Genomic DNA, 24,198 nt, shown 5'->3' on the forward strand with positions numbered 1-24,198 from the left:
AAACTTACCCTGGAATAACTGTCAAATAGTGTACGGTGTCGACTCTAATCTAATCAATCTAAAGCCAACGGACGTATTTTAGAATAGAGTAACTTTATTTAATCCTGAAAGGAATTAAAATGTACCTGCTAAATCCCTGGACGTTTACACAGTGATTCTAAACCTACCCAGTTTTTTCCCCCTTCATGATCCCATGAACAGTGCAATTTACCTCACTGAGAAAAAAACCATTTTGTTATGCTGCTTGATAAATGAACAGATACCTAACTTGCATGCCTACAATTTAAAGAAACCCTTTTGTAATGTATATTATGATTGGCCTGGGAAAAAACACCTGTGCAGCAATATGCAATTTAATGTGTTTATTTTAACTGCACATTGGAGTCTATTCAAACGCAATTTTAATCTAATGTACTTACACTTAACAGATTTTTTTTTTTTTTTTTAACAGTAGGGCCTAAGATTTTGACTAATTGCATAATAATCGTGTAGCCAAGGGGGCATATAGATTTTCTAAAAGAACGACATAATACAATATTCTATAATGCAACAACATTCTAATATTATGGCGTTCTCTTACTTTTTGCCAGAAAATAAAGATATTAAATGACTTGTTTTTAAAAAGTGAATTTTAGCTCAAGTCTGTCTTCTTTGATAATAGGCTAGCCTGACAGGGCAGGTCATTCATTTTGAAAAAAAAAAATGGTAGGTAATATAAGTAGTAGGCCTATAATATATTGTCTTAATTTAACTGATATTTAATTTATTGATATAATGAGTGTGGGCTGATAAAACCAGGCTACATAACGCCAACATCGCATGCGGTTTTCCAACGCCGCTTTTAAAGGAGAAATGCACAGGCGACGCCCCTTGACCCCTATTCATCGTGCTCAATCCTGCGTTGTTTGCACGCAGTAGCCCATCAGACAGATCGTTGGATGGGTACCTGATGTGTCGGAAACTAGCTGGACTTATAAAAACCTCAAAATACCAGTCAAAGATTTTATTCACTATGTCTAGTGATCACTTCATGTATTTCGCCTTCGGGAGCAACCTGTTGAAGGAACGGCTTCAGCTGAAAAACCCATCAGCAACATTTTATTCTACCGGTCGACTGAAGGTATGTCACCTCACCAGCTTCACAAATCTTTTGTTTTCAACGCTGCACATTGCCATTCAAACTCATCCTGTCAACATGTTCTTTCTGTTGTTATTTTCATGGCTGTGTACCTGGTTTTGTGTGTCCAGGTTTGTTTTGTATTGTCTTGTTTTGTTTGCTATTGTCTGTTCTGTCTTGTGTGGGTTTGGGCACGAGTCTGATACATTATGAAGTTAATTAAATACAATTTCCCCACCACACCTCTTCAGGATTACATGCTGAGGTTTGGCTTGTGGGGAGAGAAGGTGCAGTGCAGGTGGAACGGTGGAGTTGCCACTATTGAGGAGAGCCCAGGTGCTGAGGTGTGGGGAGTAGTTTGGAAACTGAGCAATGACAACCTACCATCTCTAGACAAGTAAGTATGAACTTTTTTTCATTGTTTTGTTTTTAAATGTAGGTAAGTGTTCTGTCCAACTGGGTGCTGGTCAGAAAATGTAAGCTTCCTCGTTAGTTGTCAATGATGGCCTGTCCTGACTGACCCACCATCAAACCTGCTCAATACAATACGCTGAATGTTGATATTGACAGTCACCCATCAAAGCCTTTTAGCTGAAAGTTTATAGTCTATTCACTGAATTCCTCGGAAGCATATAAACACACCACCACAAGTTATGAAAGCTGTTTATTTCACAGAAAACATTATCAGTCTCTCTGAACTGCCCATGTAGGAGAGGGAGATAATAGATGGATTAGGAACCTGTCAATTCTCTTCTTTCTCTCTCTCTCTGTCCCATATCTCTCTGAGTGCATATAGGTTTTTGCATTTAATGTCTATATATGCTATGTAATTTCGGCATGACTAAATGTTTTTAACTTCCTTTTTTTCCCCAGACAGGAGGAAGTGTACAGTCCCCTGCAGGTCACCGTGGAGACAGACAGTGGGACCTTGCTCTGCCGAACATACCAAATGAATGGCTTCTGCGCCTGCCTGCCCTCCCCCCAGTACAAACAGGTCAGCTGTTTGCAGAGTTACTTTGCAACAAAATAACTAAAGCTTGGGTTATACAGGAACCTTTTCGAAGTTGATTATTACGTAATGGATGTCAACACAACAATAGTCCCTGTGTCCTTTTATCTTGTCATCACACCTCTGCTATGACTCGGGAGATTTTTTTATGTGTTTCCTTGCAGACAAACTGTATTCATTTTGAAGATGAGAGAACACATTCACAACATTGTTACTTATGACATTACACACAATCTTTCGTAACACATTAGTACTTGCCGTTCTGGTGTAGCAACACAGTTCTAATCGTGTCTTTGTGGGTTTTCTGCCCTTTTGAAGGTGCTGTGTCTGGGCGCCCAACAGAACGGCCTACCACCTCAATACATCAAAGCTCTACAGGACTTGGAGACTAACAACTACAGCGGCCCATCGTCTATCATGGACGAGATCAAGATCGCTATGCACTAGGCGGCCGGCAGTCATGTTGCCTGTCTGACCTTTTGACCTTTTGTAAACCTTGCTCTCCATAGACATGTATAATAATAATATTAATCCATGTCTGTGGTCCCATCCCAAGGAAGCGTTAATGGTACTGTCGCCACTTCACACTGTGGTATTAATAGTACTGTTCGCCCCTTCACATAATTTTACATTCAGTGGACTTGGTACCCTACTGCAAAACCCAAAGTCTTATGGTGTTTTTCTTTTCTTTTTTTCTTTTTAAATATATACCTTAAACTAAAGGAAGGGATCTTGCTGGCCGTGGGTTGTACAAAGGTCTAAATCACTGTTTGGGTATGCTGATATACAGTCCCAGGAAAAAGTTTGTACACCCTTTGAAATTTCTTACATTTCTGTCAAAATTGATCATAAAACATGGTCTGATCATCCCGGAAATCTCAAGAAGGAACAGTCAGAGTCTGCTTTAATTAATTCCACCCAAACATTTACATGTTATCATATTTTTATTGGTCATAAGGCCATAACATTCACAGGAGAGCAGGGCATAAGTAAGTACACCCTTGCATTAAGTAGGTTTTGACCCTCAGATAGTTGCAATATCATCAACCAGACTTGTCCTGTAGTTGCAGATCAGATTAACAAAACAATCTGTTTGTATCTTGTCTCCCTCTTCTTTAGAAAAATGCCTCTCGTCAGCAAGGTTTGTGGGATGTCTGGAGTGCATAGCTTTCTTGACTTCAGGCCATATACTCTCAATTGTTTTTTGTCAGGGCTTTGACTGGGCTATTCCAGAATGTGTATTTCATTATTATGAAGCCATTCTAAAGTCGATTTGCTTCTAAAGTATGGGCTGTTGTCACATTTCAGGAACCATACTCTTGTGTGCTTCAACTGTGTGACAGACTTTCTCCCGTTTTTTCTGTAAAATATCACAATAAACTTGAGTTAATTTTTCCACTGATAATAGCAAACTGTCAAGGGCCTAATGCAGCAAGGTAGCCGCATATAATGATGCTCCTGCCACCATACTCAGAAGAGGAGATGTAACCCAAGAATAGCTAAAAATGGGATTCATTCTGCCAATCTAAAACTAATGGGGTTTCTGTCCAAAAAAATATTGCTGGACCTTTGAGGTTTGCGAAAAAGCATTTATATGCTTCATAGAATTACTGCAAAATATTCTGTAGACCAACGTTGAAACCAAAGTTGAATTCTTCAGGGGAACACACAATGTCATGTTTGGAGGAGAACTGGAGAACCACACCTTCACCAAAACATCATCTCCACCTTTGAGTATGGTGGCGGGAGCATCATTATATGCGGCTACCTTGCTGCCTCAAGCCCTTTTCAGTTTGCTATTATCAGTGGAACAATGAACTATGAACAATGAACAGAAAAAAGTGAGGTAGTCTGTCACACAGTTGAAGCACACAAGAGGATGGGTGCTGAAATGTGACAACAACTCATACTTTAGAAGCAAATCGACTTTAGAATGGCTTCATAATAATGAAATACACATTCTGGAATAGCCCAGTCAAAGCCCTGACAAAAAACAATTGAGATTATATGGCATGAAGTCAAGAAAGCTATACACTCCAGACATCCCACAAACCTTGCTGACGAGAGGCATTTTTCTAAAGAAAAGGGAGAGCAGATACATCCAGATTGTTTTGTTAATCTGATCTGCAACTACAGGAAACATCTGGTTGAGGTTATTGCGACTAACTTGGGGTTAAAACCTATTGAATGCAAGGGTGTACTTACTTATGCCTTGCTGTCCTGTGAATGTTTACATCCTATGGCCAATGAAAATATGAAAACTTGTAAATGTTTGGGTTGAATTAGTTAAAGCAGACTCTGGTTGTTCCTTCATGTGATTTCCAGGAAGATCAGACCATGTTTTATGACCAATTTTGACAGAAAGGTAAGAAATTTCAAAGGGTGTACAAACTTTTTCCTGGGACTGTAGACTGGATTTGGGTTTGGTTGTCTTTGCTTCCTGTCCAGGAAATGTAGTAAATGCTGGTGGAGGAAAATGCCCTGTACCCTCATGAAAGAAGCGCTACATGTAAAGCATACTTGATTTTTATTTGTTTAGGGCTTTTTTTTTTTGCACCTGATTATGTTAGTGGGTTATACTGTGTGATCCAGGCTGGACTCAAAGGCAGGTCAAGCAATGGCTCATTTATGTATAAATACATTTCATTTCAATAGTCCCTTTCAATACAAAAAGGGCGGAAATCTTACATTTCAAAGTGTGGAAAAGAGAAAAATAGATATGGGGGTATGACAAAAACAAACGTTGGACATCAGAAGTAAAACTTCTAAAGTTTTTTTTACGTTAAAGTCTCTTTGCTGTCAATGGCTATGTTTATGGTGGAACACAATGCATTGGTGCAGTGCACCACAGCACTTCCCATGCCTGTGATTTGGGAATATCTGATTTTCCAGCCTGGGAATGTGTGCATAAAGCCACTACTGTATCACTATAGGAAATTATGTGACACACATTGTGCTCTGTAAAGGAATTGCATTTTTTTTGTTTAAACAAAAAAACATTGCCAATCAAATCCCTGATTAAGCCACTGTGGCTAGCTCAGCTAGAAAATGACTGAAGCTCAGGAAATAGATTAATTAAAAAAAGCAAAGTAATGCAATGCAATGAATGTACACGATGACACGACTGCACTGACACACAACCTTTTGTGTACAGCTAACTTTATTTGAACCGTCATCAGGGTCAAGGTATAGAAAGGAAACAGAAACAGCTGTAGCAGCTCACTTGGGAGATTCAATACGTCAAAATCTCAATCAAGTTTCAGAGCACTGTTATTAATGCTTCCTGTGTTATTATGACTAACAAAGGATATCTACCTTTGCAGACCCCTTGTGCTCCATATAACTGAAAGACACTGATAGATAGAACTACAGTACAACATGAGAAATTAACAGTGGTCAGAAAATAGTTTAAACAGCATTCTGTTCACACATCACAGTCATCATGTCATCTAGGCCTACTATTTGCTGTGTACTGTGTTCAATCAATGATTGCTTTTTTTGCAGATGTACATATCTCTTTTTTAATTTATATACAAAAGTTTGAAATCTGTGGTGGACTCTGATTAAATAACTAAAACAGAAGGTTTGTGTTCTTCTTTGGTTTGTCTCTCTCATAATCCCCCCCCCCAAAAAAAAAAAACATACACAAAAATATACAAGATGTGTATGCAGCAGCATTATTTCTCACAGCAGAATGGCACTTCTTTCATACCATAGGGTGCAAATCAATGTCCTTCCTCCCCTCCTATACTTTCAAACAACGCATCGCGTCTCTCCCCTCTTCGATATCTGATTGCAAAGGAGAGAATATATTCAGCATTATGTTTTTGTAAGATGTTGGGAAAAAACCCTCCGATCATCAATGACATCAAGCCTTGTTTCACAAGGGCAAAGGAAAGGAAAGGAGGCATGATATTGATTTGCGAACCTCATGTCACATAATCTAGCCAAGGATGGTCAATGTTGTCTATGGGTGTGGATGTGTGCTCTACTCAGTTACAGTACTGATAAACAGTCAGCGTAAAGCAATGCCATGGTCATACCCAGGGTTCAATTTGAAGGTGGAACTTCTGCCCTTCTGATTTTTACATTTTACATTTTTGTTGGACATTGATTTCACGAGGACAAGTGCAAGTCCATTGATGTTGCTTTAAATCTTAAAAAAAAACAAAAAACATTCCACTCCCTTATTTTTTGACAAATCGTACCTTGGTCAAACCTGTCATATCGTCAAATCAATGTGCTTCAAAGACCTCCCACTGCTAATTATACTACTACAAGACATTGGAAATCCTCTTCATTTAATCATACAGCCACATTCACATCAGTTATGTTGGCAACAGTGATTCACACACAAAAGAGTTCTGTTTGTATCTAATGACAATAGGTACATCTTTCCCTGATTACGAGTCCTTGTGTGGCTGTGCCCTTCATGCAAAAAAGTAGTAGACAGACTATCAGGGCACTACCAGACGCTATCTTCTCGTCCATGATCAAAAGTGGTTTGAAACATTCATTAATTGGCTGGTCATGCCCTGGCTTAGACCAATCAAGAGTTTCATTTCAGTCCCTTTCGACCCCCTCTGATGGTCAGTTCAGTGGCCAGTTGACCAGTCAGTGATTATGTAGCCTTGGCCATGGCTATGGTCATCACAATCTTCACAGACACTACAAAGACTTGAATGTGTGAAATGAAGTGGATTCAGAGGTGCGTTTCTCGAAAGTGCAGTTGTTAGCCAGTTAGCAACTTGGGTGGTTGCCAATGGGAAATTGCATTGCAAACAACATAGTAGCTAACGTAGTTAGCAACTATGGTTTCGAGAAATGCAACCCAGATGCGGGAGTACATTACCAAAACAACAAAAAGAAATGGCTTTGGATTAACTTTACTAAAGGGGGTGGTAGGATTTCCCCCCTCACCCCATTTTTGGCACTGTTTCGGGAGCACTGAAGCCTCTTTGGTTTGATGCGACTCATGAACAGGAAGGAGGGCTATGGACTTCACAAGCTCCCGGTCTTCCTCAGGTGTAAGTGGAGACGATTCTCTGCTCTTCTGAAAATTTGAACACATTTAAAAAATATATATCTGTATAATAACAACAACAATAATAATAATAATAATATAGTTAGTATCTTTACAATGTAAAATGTTTCAGCATTTATTTTTTTATATCATTCATGCAAATGCAGATTTTTACCTTTTAATTCTCTGATTTAATCTGACGGGTGTTCTGGACACGATCGGTTGACTTCAAACCACTCGTCTATGCATCTGTAGCACAAAAGAAGAAAATGAAAAAGCTTCATAATGTTTCGAAATCAACACAACAACGATATACAGTAGAACAGTAAATCATCTAAAAAAGTCTCTCTCTCTCTCTCTCTCTCTCTCTCTCTCTCTCTCTCTCTCTCTCTCTCAAACCAAACCGAACAGTTGTTGAGTATCATGTAACCATCATAGAACAGTTGAGTAGTTTATGGTCTGCAAAAACCTGGCCCAGTAGTGAGCCAGGCTAAGTTCACTTTAAGGAAGTGGTAAATCATCTAATAGAAGAGCCTGCAGTCCTGTGGGCTGCAGACACCTGTGGGCCATCTATTATCGAGATTTACCACCCCATGTACAATATATTAACTTACCGGTAGTCAGGCTCACCCCTTAACCACATTCCTGAAATAGCCCCAGGGTCTTACCCTTTATGATAAATGCAGAGGCAAGGCAGACGGGCGATAGTGTCCCCCTGCTCCATCTCCTCCAGGCATATTGCACACTCCCCAGCATCCTTACTCAGCACATCCTCTGTGGGCAGAAAAAAAAAACAATATACAGGTCACTCACTCTCCAGCAGAGTTATATGAATTATAGTTAGAAGTACTCTTAAAGATGTAATTACAAGACTAGTGGTATGATACTACAAAGTTGAAACCATGCAATGGCATACTACTAGCAGAGAGAGTAGAGAGAGAGAGGTTCCATTGGCCCATTGTTTCCGGGTTCTATTATTGCAAGGGGGAGGGGGGGGAATCCCCCTTTAGGCAGACCTAAGCAGACCTAAGGACTGTTCTATTCAATGCTAGGAGTATTATGACACGCCCCTTTAGGCAGACCGGAACCTGGTCATGTTAGGTGCCCATAGCAACCTATTACATTGGCATATCTCTATATACTTAAAGAATCTCTGCTACTAGTGTTGTAATTACATCTGTAGTACGCAGTACTTCTATTTCTACTTTAGACAACTCTGCTTTCCATCACCCTGCATCCAATCATATGTACGTCCTCTGCCAGTAAGAGAACGCCCAGCTCAAGAACTCTCGCAGGTGAATGTACTGAACACAATGTTCCAACCTGTGCTTGGTTTCAACCAACACCTAAAAAGGTGTGTAGGCAGAGGTAAATGAGGCCTCTTCAAAATCACCACCCCAATGCAGCCAGATGAGGGCGCTAACAACACTGATAGCTTGTAACATTCAAAGGTTGGCCCTGTCAGTCCTCAAAATGGAAGGATAGGCTAGCCCAATTCTCCTACTCTCCTACTCTTCAACCACTCTTCCATCTCTCTAGTAACACGTCAGACTGCTGTATGTGGTGAGGCTCTGACAACGTCAATAGCTCTGGCAACAGCACATAGACGACCCAAGACCTCTACGCCTCCAAGAATGCTGTGAAGCACCTGCTTCTTCATACTGTAAGGGTTCATTCACAACTAGTCCCTTTCAGTCAGATCAGTGAACTCAGACCTGTGACTCATCATTTTCTGTGCATACTGTATGTGAGTCGTGCTCCAAACTGTACCCAGAGCCCTTGGAAGTGAACCATCCAGAGACCTTTCCTGAAGTGGTCTTCTTAGTACGCTTTGCTTATGAGTCCTGATAAGTTACACTTGTGACTAGGTGTAATCACTTAAGGAGAGCTTAAGAGGACAGAGTGTGATCAAAAAGAGGACTGACAGACTATAAAAGTATAACTTGGACCAGAAAGAGCATCCGGTTCTTTTTGTAATACACTCACAATATGAACAAACACAGAACTGAGTTATTTTGCTGTTGGTTCACTGTTTGGTCCACTTAAAGGGGTATGCCTCTACGTATTTTGGGCCTTAATACAGTTAAAATCGTTGGCTGGGGTTTATAAAGGTGGTAAAGTGTCTTATTTTTCATGTTAAGCGTTGTCTTGCTTTAAGACAAGTTAAAGGAGGGAATATGTCGCTAAGTTAGTGAAAGTCAATGGATCCGTGTAGCATTGTAGCAAGAAGCAATTGAAGCAAGACAACGCTTAACATAAGCTAAAATAAGACACTTTACCACCTTTATAAACCCTGGCCAACGATTTTAACTGTATTAAGCCCCAAAATAGTGGCATAGCCCTTTAAAGGGTACCAGGCATTGAGTTTGGTTCACTTAAAGGGTACCAGGTGTGAAAATACCAGCAGTAGCACTGGCAAAGTGTAATTACACTACCAGGACCACATCAATTACAGAAAACAGCGTAAAAAAAGGGCTTAAATCTATCTTCAGATTATGTATCAGTCGAGAAGAGATTTTTTTTTGAAGGGAATGAAATGAAACTAGCCAGAGTAAATCTCGTTAGAAGCTTATCTGACAAGTACTGCCGGGAAGTACCAAAAATCCATTCCGATATCACACACACAAACACACACACACACACACACACACACACACACACACACACACACACACACACAAACACACACACACGCACACACTTTAAGGCCCTGCTCTTCAGGTAAACAGAATGAAATTATTTTCTGTTAAGGTTACATAAAATCTGATCGTGATATGTTATGTAAACAGTAGGGATTGGGTGCAGCAGTCAAGACTAATAGAGTGGGGGGTGTGTGTTACTTGGGGCTTTTACCAAGGCTGTTTCAGTCAGAGCTCAAAATTGTGATGGTAAGTATTCATGAAAAAGGTAACATTTATGAGAATGGGCAGCATGACTATTACACAGTGCGCCAAGTCAAAGAGGGTGGTTGTGAACGATTACTTTAAGTGTTTGTGTATCCATTTGTACATTGGAAGTGGGCTGAACAGCTCAGGGGTCGGGAAATGACCCAGGCCGGGCATCGAACCCAGGTCGCCCGCGTAGCAGTCCAGTGCCCAGCCGTTAGGGCCACAGCTGGGCCAGGGCATCGTTTTTAACAGTTACTTGTGTACTGTAAAAGTACTATATTAGTGAATTCAGAATGATTAAACATGGTATTTCAGCCATTATACGAGGGCATGTCTTGGTATGTTGCTTATGTGATTGTACTCTTTCGCTCTAGCTTGCCACTCGGGGCTCAAACCCACAACCTCATAGCAACAGTTCGGCATGTGAGCAAACAGGTACAAAACCACTGAGCTAAAGGTCTAGGCCAGTGTTTCTCAAAGTGGGGCGCGGAAGTATTGGAGGGGGGGCGCGTGAAGTCAGAAGGTTTTTCTTTTTTAATACTTTTCTGCTTTGCCATTAAGTCAACACATTCACTTTACAATCACAATATATTCATTAATTTATTCACTAATATTTAGAGAACATCATAGGCCATCTACGTGTATATTAGGCTCTAATAAACTTTACGAAGGCCTATTTATTTGTATTTTCGTAACCATTTTGCTAGAGGGGGGCACAGACAGACACCCTTCCTCTGAAGGGGGGAATGGCATGAAAAGTTTGAGAAACACTGGTCTAGGCCAATAGCTCATAAAGGCTATCACATCCGTATCAGATTTCAGGAGGGACATTTACTAAGGTTTTACCACTGAACTCTGCTAGCTGGCATCTGTTATACACTTACCATTATATGAGAGCCTGGGCTTGGTGAGACACATGACAAGGTGCAGGTCCATCTCATCAGATGTGACAAACTTGGAGCACACCGGGCAGTGGAACCCTGCAAAGAGAGAGAGAGAGAGAGAGAGAGAGAGAGAGAGAGAGAGAGAGAGAGAGAGAGAGAGAGAGAGAGAGAGAGAGAGAAATACATCCCAAACAAAGTCAACAATGATAATAAAACATTTAAGCTTATGCCTTATGACATAATGTTTATGACTCGTTCTTGACACTGTTTTGACACTGATATGACACTGTGGTGTCATGTGTATGACGCCGGCGTCAAGTTAAGTGTTACCCAGAATTGTAAAAGGGGCAGTGTCTTAACACATGATGCACCCCTCAGAACCCCATATATAAATATTAATTAAAATAATATAAAAATAATAATATGAATCTATAAATATTATACACATTTAAAACATCGTTGGTATCCAACACAAACCTTACACAATAAGCATCCTCCGCTTACGCTTCAGTCTAGAACTTTGAAAGGCGGTGCTTATGCTGGAACCAACTTCCTGTCCAAATTAGAACTGCCCCAACAGTATCTTCTTTTTAAAAATAAATTACTAATAAATAACAGTTTGATTCTCATTTACCTTTGGTGATAGTTAATTCATCTACTATCTATAACACAATATAATGTGCTATATAAGTAATTTTGATTGATTGATTGAGTGATTATTTTTAAATACTACTCCTGGTTAGTGGAACTCTCATTCCCCTTACTAAAGACTGTGATTGGACGTGACAAATCTGTGTTTGTTTCATGGAATTGCTTAGGACCGGAAATGCTGCAAATGGAGAAGCCTACCCCACGTGGCTATAGACTATGTGTGTGACGTGACTATTTTGGTTGTAGTTCCAGACAAGCAGCTTTGCTGGATGAATGACCCTCAGACATCACAGCAGGGACAGGTAGACTATAGTCTAGTCTTGTCTATCCCTAAGAACTTGATGAACTGTGATTGATTGTTCTATTGAACCACATGACAGAGAGAGCGAGAGAGAGAGAGAAAGACATGGTGGCAAGAATGTGGGATCTGCATTGCATGCATTGCAAAAATTGGGTGTTGGGTCTTTAAACTTGTGGCTTGGAGGGTGAAATGCAAAGTTCCACAAAATAATCTAGCAGTCCAGTCAAAAGGAACTCACATACCACTGAAAATTAAAGGGGTTTTTCTTGCCTCAGTGGTGTTCAAGTTCCTTTTTGACTGGACTATTATGATGACAAAAGCTGTGTGGCAAAGGAGGTTAAACGTTACAGGGCCATAAAAAGAGGACCTTAGACATAAACCAGAGGCTTAGTTATTCATTTCACCTAATTTACAACCAAGCTCGTCTAGAAAACAAAGAACTGACAAAGGAGAGAGAGAGAGAGAGAGAGAGAGAGAGAGAGAGAGAGAGAGAGAGAGAGAGAGAGAGAGAGAGAGAGAGAGAGAGAGAGAGAGACTGCAAAATTCCCCGAAAGTGTAGACATGTGGTGGTTCTTTTCTAGGCTAAATCTCAATGAAGAAACTATGGCCGCCTCTGACAACCAGAGGTATATTCCCCAAACATTGTAAGTAAGTTAGCTACTACCATATTGACCATTTGAGGCATCCAAATGTAATCACTTCTATCATAGTGTGTTCACACATGAGATGGTGCAAATTCATCCACCACCTGTTCAAATCACACAAACCAAAAAGTCGGTCAACAAATCTGTTTGTTGTTGTTGAACGTTAATTTACTGCGAGTCGCTAATGAGCTTAATGTGTGCATCAACCACTCAGTGGCTTTGTAAAGAAAACATTTGTCAACTGCACACACACACACACACACACACACACACACACACACACACACACACACACACACACACACACACACACACACACACACACACACACACACACACACACACACGCATGATGTTCACGCACACACACACACACACACACCCACACACACACACACACACACACACGTACACGCGCACACACACAAACACACACACAAACACACACATGTACACGCACAGGCACACACACACACACACACACACACACAAACAGACATACAGTATAGACGTCCAACCCCACCCCCCCCCGCCCACCCAACACACACACACACACACACACACACACACACACACACACACACACACACACACACACACACACACACACACGCACACACACGCACACACACACACACAAACAGAGACGTGCATGCAATGCACATAAACACGCATGCATGTGTGTGCGTGCACATGCAAACACACCTGTTTACCAGGGAAGCTTGGACTGAGCAAAGATTAACAGGGAGGACGGCAGAAGCAGGTCGTCCAGGCAGGCAGGGCAGGCCCATGTGAAAGTAAAGTCCAAGCACTGTGACACGCGCTCGCTGGGATTAACTCTTCAAGGCGGATTACACAGACAAGGCTAGGCTACCACCACCAGCACCACGCTACTGTACTGTACTGTGGTGGCACTGTCAGCCAGATTACACAGACAAGGCCAGGCGACCAACCAGCACCACGCCACTGGACTACTGTATGTAATACAGCAAAACATGCAGTGTTAATTCAACACTTAGAGAGTACTCTGGGACCAAATGCAGTTTCTAAGAGATGTTCAATCGAACAATAGGATAAGTTTGGAGGGGTACAGCGTTTTGAGTTGGTAGTCCGAAGGTGCTCTTTGGTAAAAAAAATTGAAAGCAATAGAGTTGAAGTATTCAAGGCAATCTTCCCCAAAAAAAGTTAAAATAGCTTTATTAAAAGGCTAAACCATTATAGAAAAGTGAAAAACGGCAACATGTTTCGGCCAAGGTATGGCCTTCATCAGGGCAGAGTCAATTGTGGAAGCGTCCAATGATGTTCAATGATGTTCAATCGACTCAGTCAGTGTGAACAGCCCTTAAGTGTTGAATTAACAGGGCATGTTTTTACGGTGAGGTGTTGGAACTGTCAATCAGATTACAGTCAAAGTCAGGCCACCAGCACCACACCACTGTACTGCACTGGTGGGAATTGTAAGTCAGATTACACAGGCAAGGCTAGAACAACTGCACACAGGGCAACCAGGGCAAACCACAGATAGTGCCCACCATACAGCCTGCCAAGGTCATAATAGGACCCCTACCACCAGTAAGGGAGGGCACTGGGCCCAAAGGAAAATGCCCCTTGGGGCGCCCCCTTGAGGCATAAATGCAATTTTGTTTGTGTGCCGTGTCGACATCATGAAAGAAAGCCCGATTGGGAAACTCCAACTCCCATTGTCATTGTGACACAGCACTCCACAGCACACAAGTGTTCACTGCACACTGCACACAACAAAATTGCATTTATGTCTTACCCGTGCAGAGACCTGTGTTCATCATCCTTAGAGAGGCTACGATAAAATGTGGTATGATATGAACATCTACAAAAGGAAATAGCTCATGCATTGTTTTTAACATAGTAATTTTAGAAATTACACTCACAATGAACAATCTCTATCTTTTCAGGGGACGTGGGAGCGGTTTGCTGTCAAGGTGGACGTCTTAAATGTAGGTTGCAGAGGGAAATGCTGTGTCTGTGTCTCTTTGAGAAAGAGAGAGAGAGAGAGAGAGAGAGAGAGAGAGAGAGAGAGAGAGAGAGAGAGAGAGAGAGAGAGAGAGAGAGAGAGAGAGAGAGAGAAGGAAATTCCTGCCGCATTCCTGGCAAGACAAGTATGCAGACAATTCCAAGTGGATACAATATAAATATGGGAGTAAGGTGGGGGGATTATTGTGGAATCTCTCACACACCGGGCCCATGGCATAGAAAAAAATACATTTTGGTGGTGTGTTTACAAAAGACAATTAACAAAAAAGAGAGAGACAGACAAAGAACTGTGAGGCACTTCGTGACACCTGTCTTGGGCTCAGAGAGAGAGAGAGAGAGAGAGAGAGAGAGAGAGAGAGAGAACCAGTCAACCAGAGGTAAGGTGATAAATAGAGGGAGTTCCCTGACCTCTGCACTCTGTGTTTGACTGGCAATAAATTCAAAGTCATGCAGGTTTTCAACCAGTTATAGCCTCAAGAGTTAACCCTGCTGATGGGCTCTGTGTGAAAATCAGACCGTCAGAAAAATACGTATGGTTATCTCCAGGGCTTTTCATCACCAGCCAAAATGACTAGTAGATGTTTATCTTACTAGCCAAACACACACTCACTAATGGGTCAAAGTGGCTAGTAAGTTGGTCTTTTCTACAAGCCAAACTGAAATTCAACCACCCTTTGGCCGGTTTGCTGGTGTTAATTTAGAACCCTGGTTATCTCACATCTTTCTTCGCCTACTAACCTTTGTGCTTAACACGACAACAGAGCTTAGCTCAATTATAACCCATATCTCAACCTTGGATCTTTTCTGTCTTTCACACCAGCCTGGTTTATCTAAGCTATACTATACTATACTCCATAGGGCAGCCATGGGTAAGTAAGTAGGTAGACCAGGGCTGTCAAACTCCTTTCATTTCAGGGGCCACATACAGTCAATTTTGATCTGAAGTGGGCCGGGCCGGACCACTAACATATCTGGTCCCCAGGCCTTATGTTTGACACTCTTGAGTTAGAGGATCTTATTGGTTCTATTACTGATCCGCCATGTTTGTGGCTGGAGTGACTAACCAGAGTTTTCCTGCATCCTCCTCCGTGACTGAGGTACCTTGAACATAAAGTAATCCTCAAATTAAAACTGACCACACATTCATAGACTACTGTATGTCCTGACAATATCACGGGACCTATTGATGGACAGTAAGTGGGCCTGTTAGAGATATTAGACCATTAGATTTTGCCTCCTATTTAACATCATAAGGGCTATAATTGGCAAAGACCCAACAGCAGGATACATTTCTGTTTTCTTTAACCTGCAAATAGTAACCAGTGTCAAAGTGGTCAATCTTCAATCTTCAACAGTATGCAAGAGCTACACATCATGCTTGTATAAAAGGACTTAAGTTGTGCAGCAACTTAAAGGTAGAGAATGTATTTTTTTCAGTAGTGTGGTTCTAGAATTTAAACTGCACATTCACAAATGTATTTTCCACCACCATCAATGTGTAAGTATTCATTATGAATAGACTTTTCACTTTTCATAGTAGCCTATATAAACTCTGAATCCGTCATTTTGAGTTTCCCATAATAGACATCTTTAGTGGCAAAACATACCATACATTGGTCAGACCAGTTAATCTTACTTCATAGTTCATTTCTTAATAAATATTAATGAAAAGGTCAAATTTGGGAATGAGCAGCATAATTGCAATGGGCAGCATAGTTGCAATGCCTGCTCTGTCCACAATCCTACGTGCTCAAGATTTCAAGAAAACATACTCTCAGGATTCATTTCATGAACATTCAATATATAATATGAGATTTATCATGTAAGTGTGGTATTCTACACTTTCACAAGTTTTTTTTTCCACCCACACCCAAAGTTGTTTTTTGTTTTGTTTTCAATCTTAGAAGTTGAGCACGCCTACCCTTTCTATAGTTGTACAGTAAGCACAGAGCCTTGTGTTTTGAACTGAAAAGACGTTCTGTCCCTTCTCCAAGTAGCCAGTTGCCTCCAAGTCCAGTTGCTATGGCCTACAGGGATTCCCAAACTTTTTTCCCTGCGCACCCCCTTGTACATTTCAAAGTGGTTTGCGCACCCCTTGAGCGAATCTTTTGGTGTGCTGATGGCCGCGCAAGTATGGATTCACTGCTCATTCACTGCATATTAAGCACAGTCGTTTTTGGGGAATACTCTTTTCCAATAGTCTTGGAATTAAACTACCCTTCCGATAGACCCTTCCAGCATATAATGCACCAAACTATTAAAAACTACTTAATGTTTATTAATGCTAGATAAAAACTCACATATCCACCATTGCTCTATTCAGCTCGCGCACCCCCTTATGGCAGGCCACGCACCCCCAAGGGTGCACGCACCCCAGTTTGGGAAACCCTGGCCTACAACTAGCCTCGGAACTCCCATGCTGCCTTTAGTTCTACACAATCGTTCCGATCTAAGTCTGGTGGTGGTAACCTATTCCAACTGGGGCCCACTTGAAATTTTCACAAATGATCGGGCCCACTTCTGACAACTATACAGCAAAAAAAAAAATGACAACAGCAACACACATACAAATGTTACCTTGATTTTTAAAAAATAATTTCAAGGCCCACTTTGAGTACGGTCAGGGCCCACAGTTTGAGAATCACTGGCCTAAAACTTCTTTTTTTGTTTTGTTTGTCTTTTTTACTCTATTTATGATAGGACACTGAAGGTGGTGATAGGAAGCAAGAGGGGAGAGAGAGACGGGGAAAGGTTGGCAAAGGACCCAGGCCGGGAATCGAACCCGGGTCAGCCACATGGTAGATGAGTGCCCTACCGTTTGGCCACGGCAGGTCCTACTGGCCTACAACTTCAGTCCTGTGGATAACATCACTTGGATGAATGACAGTCTCTAAACTCTTTAGACGAGGCTGAAAGACAATGACCAAGTCGTAATGGATTACTAAAGACTCTTTTAGTAACCTCAAAGGCATTCCTTCCCATTCACGCAGGTTTGCCCCACCACATTGCCCTGTGTGCGCACGCTGAACTCAATCCTTTGTAGCTCTTCTCTAAGCTCAAACACACACCTTGACTCTGATTAGCCACGGCCATACAATGTGGCCTATATGTACACTTGGCGTGTTCTTCTGGACTTGTCTAAAATGACACGTTTAAAATTTCAACCACCTCTGTAGGTGTAATTACATTTCTTTTCCCACTTTCCAATTTCTATGGCTAGAAAAACACATCTCTGCATGTTATCTGAAATTCAATGTTGGTCAATGAATTGTTATTTTACCGTATGTTTTGTTATTTCAGTTGGTGAAAAGAGGAAGTGGTGTGGCTACCATAGCAATGTTGAAGTTACTCAAGCAACTATTTCTATACAGCCAAAAACAATACGCTATGAGCGAGCATGCTGAGAGAGAGAGCACACACACAGACACACACACAGATGCACACACACACACACACACACCGACGAGCACATACAGAAGGCCTGCATTTGCGGTGGTCTGTTTGTTGCCTGGCATGTATCCAGAAGAGCTGTCTCTCTAACCCCCAACCCCCCTCCCTCCACCCACCCCCACCCACACACACACACACACACACACACACACACACACACACACACACACACGACACACACACACACCCACACACACACAAGTGTAGTCAAACACCGTACTTCCTCTGCCAATGGCCTGGTTGCAGCCAGAGCAGACAGCTCAGCTATAATAAAAGGGGCTGTTCAGAGTTCACCGTTTATCTAACGCCTTTCCCAACAACAGGCACGCCATCTTGGAATGACACTTGGTATGACTTTGTCCACTGTGTGGTCTGCACTTGGTGACGGTGGTGGTGGAGTGGACAAGAGTGGAGATACTTAAGAATAGAAAAGATACTGTACTTCATAGAGTAGAAAGCCTTTGTTGATCACAAAGGATCAACAAGGATTATTATTATTATTGTTATTGTTGTAATTATTATTATTATTAATAATAATAATACCAATAATAATACTAATAATCCAGATAGAGTATTTATATTGATTATTTACAAATTGAGAGTGAAACTATTCTAACATGGAGCCAAAAGTCAGGGTAAAATTCAGCACGTGGCAAGTGTAATTTCAACTCTATAGCTCTTTAAGTTTGGACAATATTGAGTAGAATTAACAAACCAAAGACTGGGACCAAATGTTATCTAAATGGAGTTCATTTCAACTCTTTAAGAATTACATAAACACCGTTTTTTTTTTAAACTGTGCATGGTATAGTGGCACATCAGCAGTGAGCATCAACACCACCAGTCAAGCAATCAGAGGAGCGGCATGAGTGACTAGCAGTCCTCAGTGTCTGAACTCATTCTATGTAGGGGGAAAGAGTCAACTGCAAGCTCATACAAATATGTACAGAGAGAGAGAGAGAGAGAGAGAGAGAGAGAGAGAGAGAGAGAGAGAGAGAGAGAGAGAGAGAGAGAGAGAGAGAGAGAGAGAGAGAGAGAGAGAGAGAGAGCTGCTTCCTGCCACTGTCTTGACCCAAGAAATAGGAGCTTTTACAATGTTGGTAAATAACCATCTCACCCACCTCCTGTCTCCCTTATCCTACCATCTTTGCTTACCTTGGCGGTAAGTGACAAAATAGGTCAGTTTAGAAAATGTTAATTAATTCTTAAAGGGACATCACAAGGTAGGCTCTAACTGGCATCAGAAAACTAAGCAAGCAAATGTGTCAAAATGAGAAGGCCAAGTAATGCATCTAGATATCTGTTTGGCCATACACTAAATGTCAAACATGATCATAAATAACAGGATATCAAGATGACATGCAAGTCAACTACAGTAGGCCTATGCTAAGCTATAAACTACACTCTGTTGAACTGCTGATTTTTTGTTGTTACACTTTACTTGTGACATACGTATGACATATGTATGACATAACAGTGTCAAAACACAGTGTCAAAACAGTGTCATGAGAGTGAACAATAAACATGATGTCAATGTCATAATAATATATAATCTGAACGTTACTTAATGACAAAGTCATATAATGTTTATGACATTGACATAATGTTTATGACACACATGCAGGCTGTGTTACAACACTGTCATAGAACTGGTATAACTTTAATGAGTGACCTACCCTGTTATATCACAGATTTTGTAAATCTGCAGGTGTTATGGAATTGGCCTATATATTTCACATGCTGTATAGGGCCTTCAATGTAACTGCAATACACATAAGCCTACGCATGCTATGCCTAGTGTTATTATGGTGTCATTTATGTTCCATGTTGGCCATTTCCTGTGAGGCCACTGATCGTCCTGTGTTACTTACTGATAAAGTTGCTTAGTCTGGCCTACTTTTTCCTGTTGCAACAACTGTGGACCCATGATGAGCAGCACTGTGCTGTTATCGTGCCCTTATCTGTTTGAGATGAGGGTTTTAAGGCCAGGAGGCGACCACAAACACACAGTCACGTGCAAAGTCAAGTGGTAAGAATCAATTTGTGGGTGTTTCCTTCTTTGAGCGTTGCTTAAGTTTGACCCGTTAGGAACAATTCCACATCTATCAGGTCCTCCTTGTTCAGTGTCTAAAGTCATGGGCATGGACATAGGCCTACTAATTTACATGTCTATAGTCTGACTCCGAACCCTCTTTTAGACAAGAAGAAAGTTTCTATCTTTGGTTTATTTCCAATGCCAAAGAGTACAGGTTATTGACTTCTCCGTAAAGGCAAGAACAAATTGTTCTAGGACATACATATCAGGCACAGAAAATATGCATCCAACATACTGCGCAACTGTTTCATTTTAGCCATCATGTGTAGAAAATGTTTTAATGTTGTTTATTTTTCTGGTTTTTATTGTAGGCCTAGCTCATTATAGATAGCCCAGGGCTACCTAACAAAGCCACTATGACCTGTCCTTTATGACGCACTCTGCTCCTTACCTCCAAGAAGGTGCGGTGATAGGTGAGCTGGCAAAGAGCCTATGAGTAGCCGACTCCTGCCCGGTAGGTCCAACTCGCCATCGGTGTCATCGTCAGCACTTCGATGTCCACTGCTGTTTGGTATGTTGACCGAGGATTGGTGAATTGAATTCGGTCTTGTCCCTTGGTATCTTACCCTTTGTTCCGCTGGAGAAATCCCTGTTGCACTTCTCAGTCCAGTAGTCCTACCTGACCCGCTACCAGAAGTGGATGAAGGGACATCTGAGCTAGAATATGCTCTGACCCGGCCACCAGTGCCAGGGGCAGGAATACTTGGTTTTGCGCCCATATTCTTGGTCTCAGGTGTGAGGCTACACCTGCTGCTGTCGAACCAAACCTCTCAAAGTTGGGAGAAATATATGTGAATCATAGGTTATCCGGCATGGTCCGTGGCAGCCAAGGAAACGAGGCAGCTCAAAAATCAAACACAACGTTGGCAACAATCGAAGAGTGACAATGAATAGGCGCAAAGGTTCTATGATCCCAGTCGGGGATCAAAATAAACACCTAATCGTTGCTGATCCCAATAAGTGACGCGATATGTTTTTAGCGCACTTGTTGCGCGCTTGTCTTCGAAGTCATGATCTCCAAGTAGTGTACTTATTACCAGCCAAAAAACTTGCTTTTGTTTTTTATCTGACCGTGCGACGACGCAAATAAAGATGTCGGCGTTTAATAGACAAAGCAAACAAGAAAGAAAACAACAAGGTTGAAGAGCGTGCAGGTGCGTGCTGTCCACTTCAGGCCATCGCGCTGTGTTAAAAGCTGGGATTGCCCTGCTACTGTAGCCTATGTGCGTCAGGTGACGTCAGAGCTGAACTCAAACTCGACTACAAGGACAGCAAACAGCTTTGCCCACATTTTCTGCAATGGCGACGCGACACTAACGACCAGCGACTGCGATTTTTACTTTTTTCTTTTGTTGACTAAAATCAGTGTTTAACTATTGATAGTCTAGAAGCACTAATTATTATAACCATGTGTTATATAATTACTAATTATTAGCCTATAACCAAAACATGTCTACGGTAGTGAATTTAAGGTGCATTTAAAAGAATAAGAGACAGCATGAATATTGCCTCCAAATAGTTTATATTCAAGAATTTCACATAAACTGGACAACATAAAACAGTATCTTTTGGGGAAAACTCAGGTAACAAATTTAAATAAAAGGTTGAAAAAAGCCTAACATACATGCCCAAAAGCATGTTAACCAAAACAAGAAAATAAAGAATAACAACTAAAAAAAATAAAAATAAAACAAAAACACAGACAACAAAACAAAAACAAAGGTGAATCAGTAGGCATGATTCGTAAAGGCCATGGGTCAAGTAGCTATGAAAAAAATATCACAGTGCACAGACCAAACAATGACTATAAGAAAACAATAAATAAATTAAAACTCGACCCATGGAGTAGTAATGATATAATTCATTATTATTCATAACAATAATCGTAATTATTATAATAATAAATACAGAAAAAAATACAGCAGCTTCAACTTGTGTCACCACAGACGTACACAGAGTGGGTGTCTCTGATGCCGCAATAGCGTGGAGAGGAAGACAGTGCAGTAATGGAATGGACAGAGGGTGTGGGACAAGCACCAGCAGCTTCACTGGAAAACATTTCACGTTGGCAAAACTCAAAACTGAATGTCCACCTACTGCCTCAATAACTCACTTGTTTCAAAATGTGCGAGAGAGTGGTCCTCACACTGGCTGTATGCTCCAAAAATATATTTTAATACTTAATTTCAAGGCAACCTTTCGATACTCGCCAGATGTTCCTCAGGCTTGATCCGACATGTGGATCAAAACATTACAGGTGCCTTGCTCAAGGGCGTTTCAGCCATGGATGGAGGTGTAGGGAGAGGTAGGGGTGGGATACTAACCTACAACCCTCTGATCTTAAGACCATGCAAACCCCCCCAGCCATTAGGCCAAGGGTGCCCCACGTTTCCTTGAAATTAAGTGATTCAAATCCATTTTTCAAGAATACAAACAGTGTGCAGACAACCTTCTCTCACACACTCGTTCTCTCACACACTCGTTTGAGGTTTTCTTTGTTATCTTTTTTTCCTACAAACCTCAAGTTGAGTCAACATGCAATTTTCAGGCAGCATGTTTGACGTTTCGTTTTTCCAAGTTCAATCAACGTTAAATGTCTTGCAGTATGTCATCAACAGGCCCTGTAGTAGCAGTCATACTGTAGGCACGAGGCATCTCATCGCCTGGCTGCCGCCTGTGGTTTCAACTTGCAGGATGCTATCGGCTCTATGGTTTAAACTTGCAGGATGCTATCAGCTCTATGGTTTAAATTTGCAGGATGCTATCGGCTCGTGTGGGAGTCGGAACATGTTGTGGATCTCTAATCATGGCTGCTGTGTTGCATACTGCACTAGCCTGGTCTTGTTGCATTGGGGACTGAAATGCATGTTAATGCCAGGGTGTGTGTGTGTGTGCGTGTGTGTGCGTGCGCTTGCGTGTTTGTATGTGTGTGTGTGTGGACCCAGATATACTACTCCGACATGCCCCTAACAACATCTGCATATCTTTTTAGACGAGAATAGATAGCTGTGATTGCTAGCTAGCCACAAGCCAAACACACACTTACTCAGCTGGGACTGCTACGTCTGCTGCAGTACTCAGAGTAACACAGAGCAGTATAGGACACACGAGACTATTTTTTAACACTTCATAGCAGATGGTTAGTGAATATCCTACACACCATCCATTACACTTGCCATTTTATTGCTTACAACGATCGGTTGTTCAGACCTTCTTCACCTGAAAAAAGCCTGAAAAAATGAAACGATAAAACAATAAAATTGCAAGTGCAGTGGGCGGTGTGCCAGATATTTACTTACTACTTTGAACCACTGGCTGCATCTAACGCATCCGTTCGGACTGGGCTGTGCAAAAGCATCCTGTATGCTAAATGTTTCAAACATCCAACCAGCATCAGCTGAGAAGGGGCCTTTGACCAAACTTTGATCAAGGAGCGATGACTACTGCACTAGCTGAAGGAACCCCCTTTCTTTTCCCCTGTACCCCCTAACCCCACCAGACAAGCATGCACTCACATGCATACAAACAAGCAGACAAGAGCCATACAATCAAAAGCACACCACCTGTCAGATGACTGACTCTCACAGTCATTCACTCAGGGGATGGATCAACCAACACAGGGAGAAGCAGGGCCTGCACACTGGCTACACAAAGTGCACTTTACAGTGTTAATTCAATTAGGAGAATTTAATAAAGAGTGTTACTTCTGATGAGGACAAATGGCAAGATTGTAAAATTTCACTCTACGAGTGTTGAAATAACACTGCTAAATGTACACTCTACACAGTTAGCAGTTTAGTGTTTAATTCAAAACTTTGAGTGTGTGTTCTGGGAAACGTATAGCCTACACAAGAAAATGTTAAATCAACTCTCTAAGTGTTGAGTTAATGGAGCATTTTGCATCATGTAGTCTCTCTGTCTACTTCCTTAACACTCTTTAAGTTTAACATTCAATATGCTAGCCAAGTCAGTTAACCAAAGTAGCACACAGCCATGCCTGTCAACTGCTAGACCAAATCAATCTGCTACTAAAACACAGCCCTCTTTGTTCGCATGTACTGTACAGTAGGGAAGCTATGCATATATAGTGAAATGAGGAGAGGGAGAGTCAATGGGGTGGAAAGTA

At 41.5% G+C, this 24,198-nt stretch overlaps 2 protein-coding genes across 2 annotated transcripts; one reads left to right on the plus strand and one right to left on the minus strand.

The window, feature by feature from the left end:
• The first annotated feature begins 895 nt into the window (after nucleotides 1-895).
• ggcta (gamma-glutamylcyclotransferase a) lies at nucleotides 896-3,899 on the plus strand. Its single transcript, XM_063184839.1, has 4 exons — nucleotides 896-1,120; nucleotides 1,369-1,514; nucleotides 1,991-2,111; nucleotides 2,445-3,899. Exons 1-4 carry the CDS (start codon nucleotides 950-952, stop codon nucleotides 2,571-2,573), a joined length of 567 nt encoding a protein of 188 aa, XP_063040909.1. The 5' UTR covers nucleotides 896-949; the 3' UTR covers nucleotides 2,574-3,899.
• Nucleotides 3,900-4,477: 578 nt separating this feature from the next.
• znrf2a (zinc and ring finger 2a) lies at nucleotides 4,478-21,265 on the minus strand. The gene is made up of 5 exons (XM_063185627.1): nucleotides 20,464-21,265; nucleotides 10,922-11,017; nucleotides 7,818-7,923; nucleotides 7,325-7,398; nucleotides 4,478-7,179 (listed from the first exon to the last, which is right to left on the minus strand). The coding sequence occupies exons 1-4, from the start codon at nucleotides 20,789-20,791 to the stop codon at nucleotides 7,341-7,343; spliced, it is 588 nt and encodes a 195-aa protein (XP_063041697.1). The 5' UTR covers nucleotides 20,792-21,265; the 3' UTR covers nucleotides 4,478-7,179; nucleotides 7,325-7,340.
• Nucleotides 21,266-24,198: the final 2,933 nt, after the last annotated feature.

The sequence above is a fragment of the Engraulis encrasicolus genome, chromosome 20, assembly GCF_034702125.1.
Source record: "Engraulis encrasicolus isolate BLACKSEA-1 chromosome 20, IST_EnEncr_1.0, whole genome shotgun sequence".
NCBI lineage: Eukaryota > Metazoa > Chordata > Actinopteri > Clupeiformes > Engraulidae > Engraulis > Engraulis encrasicolus.